This window comes from Ceratotherium simum, chromosome 7 (assembly GCF_057802395.1).
Source record: "Ceratotherium simum simum isolate JZ-2026a chromosome 7, ASM5780239v1, whole genome shotgun sequence".
Taxonomy (NCBI): domain Eukaryota; kingdom Metazoa; phylum Chordata; class Mammalia; order Perissodactyla; family Rhinocerotidae; genus Ceratotherium; species Ceratotherium simum.
The window spans coordinates 25,784,160-25,792,076 of NC_141906.1; the positions used below are offsets into that span (position 1 = coordinate 25,784,160).

At 37.7% G+C, this 7,917-nt stretch overlaps 1 protein-coding gene across 1 annotated transcript; it reads right to left on the reverse strand.

Moving 5' to 3' along the window:
- Nucleotides 1-1,060: 1,060 nt before the first annotated feature.
- On the reverse strand, nt 1,061-7,268 carry LOC147916604 (olfactory receptor 51L1-like). Its single transcript, XM_087434069.1, is given in 2 exon segments — nt 1,061-1,147; nt 6,360-7,268. Coding segments are annotated over 2 exon segments (996 nt in total).
- Between the last annotated feature and the right edge of the window lie 649 nt (nt 7,269-7,917).

A 7,917-nucleotide genomic window follows, 5' to 3' on the forward strand; every position in this document is an offset into this window, starting at 1 on the left:
AGGATCCTACATGTCCTAGCAGTTTGTCATGACTACATATTTCTCAACTTGTCATTTGTATTTGGTCAATTTTCAGAGTCCTGAAATGGTTGCTTTCGATAATTTTTTTTTCAGTTTTATTCTTGCATTTGGGGAAGAGATTTGCTGAATTCTTTATTTTGCCATAATCGGAAGTCTCCCATCTGAGACTTTCAGAATGAATGTAGTTATAGTAATAATGCACACAGTTTGAAATTCATACACCCCACTACACTTTTATCTTTTTTTTTAATCCATTTATTGCATGACAGAATTCTTATTCTCACCATTCACAAAATATCTATGATGTCAGAAGTCATAGGCTATTTTTAGTTCCCATTTTGGACAAGTTTCTTAGCCTTGTTTGAACTCTCATATAAAGAAATCCCATTCATTGAAACATCATTTATCACACATTTAAGGCCTTGTTAGATATTAAAAGAGTAATACAGTAATCTCTAAGAAATTATACGAATACATAAGATTCAGAAAAACATGATAATTTCAGTCTTTTACAAATAGGTTACTGCTTGGTCTTAGTAAATCAAAATTCTTTTTCAAATAATGAGTAAAAACTGGGTAATATAAGAGTAGGTTATAGATTAAAAAGTATGAATAGGTTTAGAGAATAGATAGTTGATCAGATAAATAACCAGGGATTCAATTTACTCAATACTTAATTATAGAAATTAGGGGAATGAATAGGACAGAAGGAAAGTTTAGACCCAATTCAGATCCACTATACATGTACAACTAGCCAAGTTCACTTTCAAATAACACTATACCACTTCATGGGTAGTGTGAGTACCTTATAATGACAAAATAGTCCTAATTCCTTCCTCACATCCCTTGTTTCATTGCTGTCATTCATTTCACTTATATATATATATAATCATACATAAGCATTTATATATACATATAGATATATACATATGCATACATAATTGAATGCTTTGAATACTTACATACACGGTTATATATACATTGAATACATTGATAATTGAATTGAATACATACATAATTGAAAACTTTACTGCTATTATTAGTTTGAAGAACTGTTTTCTGTTAGATCAGTTAAGAATAAGAAAAATAGTTTTATTTTACCTTCACTTATTCCTTCTACAACGCACTTCATTTCTTTATGTAAATCTGAGTTTCTGACCTGTATTATTTTCCTTCTCTCTAAAGAACTTCTTTTAATACTTCTTGCAAAGCAGGTCTACTGGCAGCAAATTCCATCCATTTTTGTTTGTCTGAGAACATCTTTATTTCTCCTTCATTTTTGAAGGATGATTTCACAGGGTATAGTGTTCTAGGCTGGATTTTTTTTTTCTCTCTCAACACTAAATATTTCACTTCATTCTCTTCTTGCCTGTATGGTTTCTGAGGAGAAGTTGGATGCAATTCTTATCTTTGTTCTTCTATACGTAAGATGTTTTTATCTTCTGATTTTTTTCAAGATTTTAAAATTTATCTTTGATTTTCTGCAATTTGAAAATGATACACGTAGGTATAAATTTTTGGCATTCATCCTGCTTAGTGTTCGCTGAGCTTCCTGAATCTGTGGTTTGGTGTCTAAGATTAGTTTTGGGAAATTCTGTCATTATTGTTTCAAACATTTCTTCTTTGCCTTCTCTCTTTCTTCTCCTTCTGGTATTCTCATTATGCTTATGTTACACTTTTTGTATTTGTCCCACAGTCCTTACATATTCTGTTTTTTTTTTTTTTTCAGTCTTTGTTCTCTTTGCTTTTCCGTTTTTAAGGATTCTGTTAATTATCCTCTAGTTCACAGATTCTTTCCTCAGCCGTGTCCAGTCTACTAATAAGGCCATCAAAGACATTCTTCATGTCTATTACAGAGATTTGATCTCTAGCATTTCTTTGTGGTTCTTAGAATTCCCATCTCTCTGCTTGTTCTTACAAGCTGTCTGCTTTACCAATTACAGCCCTTAGCATATCAATCATAGTTGTTTTAAATTTGCAATCTGATAATTCCAATATCTCTGTCATGTCTGGTTCTGATGCTTGTGCTGTTTTTTCAACTATGCCTTGTAAATTTTCTTGACAGCCAGACATGATGTACAGGGTAAAAGGAAGTGCTGTAAATAGACCTTAGCAATGTATTGGTGAGGCGTGGGGGAGGGGAAGCATTCAATAGTACTATGATTAGATCTCAGTGTCTTTAGTGAGTTTGTGCCTCTGGACTGTGAACCTTACCAGTGTTTCTCAGTTTTTTTCTCTCCCCTTAGGTGGGACAGGATGGTTTGAGTGGGCTGAAGTTGGGTGTTTCCCTTCCCCCAGGTCAGTTAGGCTCTGATAATACCCCAGCTGGTTAGGCTCTGGTTAACCAGTTTCCCTCAAGGGTAGGCCTTGTTAAAAACAGAGTACTGTGACATATTTGAGCATGGTTCCTTTTCTCCTCTCCCTGCTGAAAGCCCTAGGGGATTTTTCTCAGATATTTACTGTGGGACTCAGATAGAGCTACTGGAAGTAAATTTCAAAATATTGTGAGGGCTCCCCTACGACCAAGTCCCCCTGGGATTTTAAACTCTGTTGTCAACATTGAGCCTCTAGCAATTTGCCAATTACAGTTCAGGTTTTCTTATCCTAGCAGTGGTTTCTGCTAGAGTCTCTGCTCTGAGAAGCCATGACTCCCTATAATAACCTATCTCTCCAATCTTGGGGACGACAGTTGCCCTGTGTCTTTCCTTCTTTTATTTATCCTAGAAAAGGTGTTCGTTTTTCAGTCTGTTCAGCTTTTTATGTGTTGTTAGGATAGAGTGATGACTTTCAAGCTCCTTACATGTGGAACTAGAAATCAGAAGTCCTATCCTCCATTTTTTAAATACTATCCTCTCGTGGGTTTGATGAGCCCGCATTCTTAACCATTCCTTTTATCTCATTAACTTTCCCTATAGTCTCCTTTGCTAGATTCACTCTTGTAACAGAACTATAAATTCTATGACCTTTTAGCACTCTATCAGGACCATCTCACCTTGCTTTACTTACTTTCCCTAAATGCTATTTCCATTTTCATGAATTTAAATACCAACTATATGTTGATGACTCACAAAATTACATATCTAAGCTCCAAGCTCAACCATTCAAATAAAAATTGACCTCACCCTTTGATGTCTTACAGACATTTCAAACCTAACAGGCTAATAGTACTGTTCTTAATCTTATTCACTAGTTCTCTTTCACCACAATGTCAATTTTTCGCATCTCATTAAATTGTATCCCCATCTGCTTATTCAAGCCTGAGGACTGTGCATCATCTTTCATTTGTCTTTTCCCTGTCTTCTCATATTCATATCTAATGCACCAAGCTCTCTAGTTCGATTTTTGTAATGTCTCGCGCACTTCTATCACACTCCCTCCAACTTTCAACTGAACTTCTTGAATACCTCATACTTCACCTCTCACCTCTCTTTTTTCTACCTTTAAGCCATTCTTCTTAAGTCTTCTGCCGTGATCCTTATTTTAATGTCACATTACTCAGTAAAAAAAGATCGAATCTCTTTGCATTGGCTAACAGGGCCCTGAATAGTCTGATGCCTGCTTACATTGGAACTGCTGCTTTAGGACACTTATCCTTTCTCATTGCACTATAGCTATTCTTTCAAGGTCTTTAGACATAAGGTGACATTTTTTTCTCCTGTATTCTCCCCATTCTCATTATGAGTAAATTTTTACAAATCCTACATCTCAACTAAAATAAGTGATTCCTCAGATGGTGCAATACAAAGTAATCTCCATTCCATTGTACTTATCCACTGACACTTTTGCTCAGTTCTTCTGTCTGGAAAGGGGACATACAAATACAAAGAAGCCCATATTTTGTTTGCTGACCATTGTGTCCCATACATCCTACATAGTGTCTGGCAGATAATAGTCATTCAATGAATATATGTTGAATGAATAATCTGGTCTACTCTAAAGGAGAAAACAATTTCAACTGCGTATTATTCTTTTGTTATCTTGGTGTGTAAAAGGGAGTTCTTTGTCACAATTCTCATGTTTTCATTAGAACACTCTTCTCTTCAAGAGCAAGCCATATTGAATCATCACTTAGAAGGACCCTTTCTTAGTTCAACTTACTCATATCCATGGGAGCTGTGAAAATTCTGATGGGTGACAGTGCTCTGAAGATCACCTTCCTGTGTGGCCCAATATCTTGGCATGTTTTCTCTAGATCTTCTGGTCAAGAAGTGGAACTCAGTTTCAACTCCACTTTATGGACGAGATCCTATGCTAAGCACAAGGGAATAATAATGGGAAACAAGATGGTGGTTCCTGCCCTCGTGGAGCTAATGGTCTAGTGAGCACAGCAGACACAAATCAAGCAATCATGACCCGTTTTGCTAAGGTCTTCAGTAGAAGAATAATGAGACACAGTAGGAGTAGGAGGAGGAGGATCTAAAATCATCTAGGAGTCAACAAAAGGCTTTCTTGATGAAGCCATTTTTAAGTTAGATTTTAAGACCTAAAAGATGAATATGCTTATTATTGGTTTGTTGGCATCCAGGCCCAGTTAATCTTTCTATTCTGGTTACAATTGGTGAGGCTGGAAGGCTACAAAACTATACTTCTCGTACTACTCTGACAGCTTTCTTCCTAGTAAGTTCTCTCAGTGGGAAACATTGTGGGAAATCAGGAAGTTGGTGAAGGAGAAAAGTTTCTTACTTGTGCTCTTTCAAGAATGTTGCTGACTGTAAGTCCTCGACAATTGCAACAGTGAAATCAGGCCTCTGGAGCACCTCAGCACCGAGAGGAGCTGTGGCTGGGGGTTCTTGGCAATGGCAGCACCTCTAGGAGTTTATCAGCAGGTTCATGTTTTTGGGGTCATCCCAGGGTGAGAACAGCTTTTTTTGTTTCTGAATAATACCCTTGTTTTCTCCTTACTCCTCCAACAGTCTCCCATTTCTCCTTTTTGACAACTTCCAAAACTTTTGTAAACATTCATTCTCTTAAATCTCTTTTGTTTGAAACACTCAGCATTGTCTTTCTCATTGGACTCTGACTGACACAGGTGAAGAGTGAATAATACACAAAGAAAAATGTGCAAGAGGAAGAGTTTTCCAAGAGGAAATAATTTAATACAGGAGATAAAAGAGATTTTTCCTTTTTTTATTTTTTTTACTTTCAATGAATTATAAATCCAGTATTTTGGAGGCACAGATGAACCTGAGAAAATGATCACTGGAAAAGTTTTGGAATTGCAGAAGTCTAATTCACCACTGCCTTACGACTTGCAATCAAAATATTTCCTAGCCTATCACTGAGAAAATTAAGGCCACCAAATGAGAACATCTCCAACTTCCTCCTCTGCATCCAACACATTTATATCTGAATATCACTTTGCTTCTTTTCTTCCAGGAGATATGATGTCCTTTCTCCTATCCAAAATCTTATCTACTGTCTCTTTTACGGGAGACAACACTCTCACTTCTTTACAGAACTTGACTCACCAATCTCCCCTACTCTTTCTTCTTTCTTCCTCCTCTTCTTCTCTATTTATTTGTAATTATTAGCATGTACACACTCCTCTCAGATTTATCTTGTTAAAAATATTTTTCCATAATATTATTCACTTTCTATCATCCTATACATTTTTCTTCTTTTTTCAACTAAGTATTTTGAGTGGATATTTTACACTTGTAATTATTATTTTTAAAGGTAAATTAGGAATAGTGAAGATAGGAAGGAGTAAATGTGGAGAGCAAAAATTAGTCATATTTGTACAATTAGAGAGTTAAAGAAAAATGAAGAAAAACATGGAGCGTCTTAGGACTTATTTCTGTCTCAGAGTATATTATGGACAATGAGGGTAAAAAAGCAACACTAGAAAGTTCCTCTTGAAGTTATAATAAAGTTATCCTTGATGAATGGGGATATAGTATAAATATTATATTATGAGGAATGGTGGAAACTCAGTTAATCCAAAGAATGTGAATTGATGATTTAACTTTCCGCATCATCGGTGTAATTTATCACTAAAGACATTATTATAGATTTAGAGTTCTAACAAATCAGTAGAGGAGAAAATATAAAAATGATGTTGAACTCGTAAAATTTATGCAAAAAACAATTAATCATTATTTTTTGTGTAAGAAAATGGTGACTATTTATAAGTATATACATAAGTAGTAATAAGCATCATTATTTGATTGTTAATATTAGAGTTAATTCATGATGTACAGTTGATCAAACTAAAATAAGGAGGCAGAAATTGCTTTATGGTAAGATGGCTCTAAAAAGAAGCTTTAACTCATTCCTCATTTTGAATTGCCATGGTCCATCCCCAATGTCTTATTGTGTCTTCCCCAGTGAAACCAGACCTTGCAGATCTGCTAGGTTTTGATGCTATAGATAAGAGGGTTCATCAGGGGTGGGAAGAGCACAGAGACGGTGCCCATAAGGATATACACCAGGGGCAAGGTGTGGTGCCCAAATCTGTGCATGATGGAGAGGCCTAGCACAGGCACGTAGAGGGAGAGCACAGCCAGGATGTGGGAAACACAAGTGTTAAAGGCTTTGAATCTCTTCCCTGCCGAGTCAATGGCCAGCATGGTGTGGAGGATGATAGTGTAGGAGAGCAGGATGAAAAGGACATCAGAGCCCATGGCCAGCATGATGATGCATAACCCATAGAGTCTGTTGAAATGTGTGTCAGAACAGGCCAGACAGATCATGTCCTGGTGAAGGCAGTAGGCATGGATCAGTGCCCCAGGATGACAGTAGTCAAATTTCAATAGGTGCAATGAGGGTGCAGCAGTGATGGCAGCACTCCTTATGCCCAGTATAACCCCAGCCAATGCCACGCGAGGACCCATGATTACCGATCCATAATGCAGTGGGGATTGGATGGCCACCAGCTGGTCCATAGCCATAGCAAAGAGCACAGCTGACTCCATGAAGGAGAAGGAGTGTAGGAAGTGCTGCTGCAGAACACAGGGCACCAGGCCCACCATCTGGGCATCAAACCACAGTACACCCAACACTGAGGGCAGTGTGGACATACACAGGTCCAAGTCTGTCACAGCCAGGATGGCCAGAAAGTAGTACATGGGCTGGTGCAGAGAAGAGTCAGTTCGTACCAGATGCAAAATGGTGGCATTGCCCAGGAGGGCCACAAGGTATCCTACAAAAATTGTCAGTGAGATCCAGTGGTGAGCCCATTCCAGGCCTGGGAAGCCTGTCAGCAGGAATGTAGAGAAGCTCAAGTTGGCACTTGGTAGAACAAGCATCTTTATTCTCAAGAGGCCTATTCTCTCTGGGAAAGGTGGCGGTATGTTTGAAGGTTACTAGGCCAGTAAGCATAAGCTGTCCTTTTGTCTTTGGGCACCAATCCCATCCTTGCTGGGTAAAGGTAAATTAGGAATGTCCTCTCTGCGCTCTCTGGGACTCAGTGACCTCTCAGTTAATCACCGCCCTCACAAGCAACCTGTCCTTTTCCTGCTTTCTCTGCTCTTTCTCTTATTTCCGTCTGATCCTTTACTTACCTCAATGACATTAAGTCTCAACAAGAGTTTTCTCTACTCTTGTTCTTGACCAGCCAGTGAAACATAGGTTTTTTTGTTTTGTTTGGTTTTTTTTAACTTCTCTTAGAAAAACCCATATAGCCCAACCTCAACAGAATACTCAGATTCTCAGAAATTCTGTTACTCCCAATCATCTTCTTTGTATGACCTTACCGCTTCAATCTTTCCTGTAGAAGAAATTATATCAAGCCTTTCCTGTAGAAGAAATTATCTCTAATTTTTCTAAACATATTGAAGATGCCTGTAGAGAGTTTCCTCATCCATATTCTCTCCACTTTATCTCGTTATTGCCATTATGTGATCCTCTCCACATGTCCACAGGATCAGGAGAAGAAGCATTTTGTTTCTCTTCAAA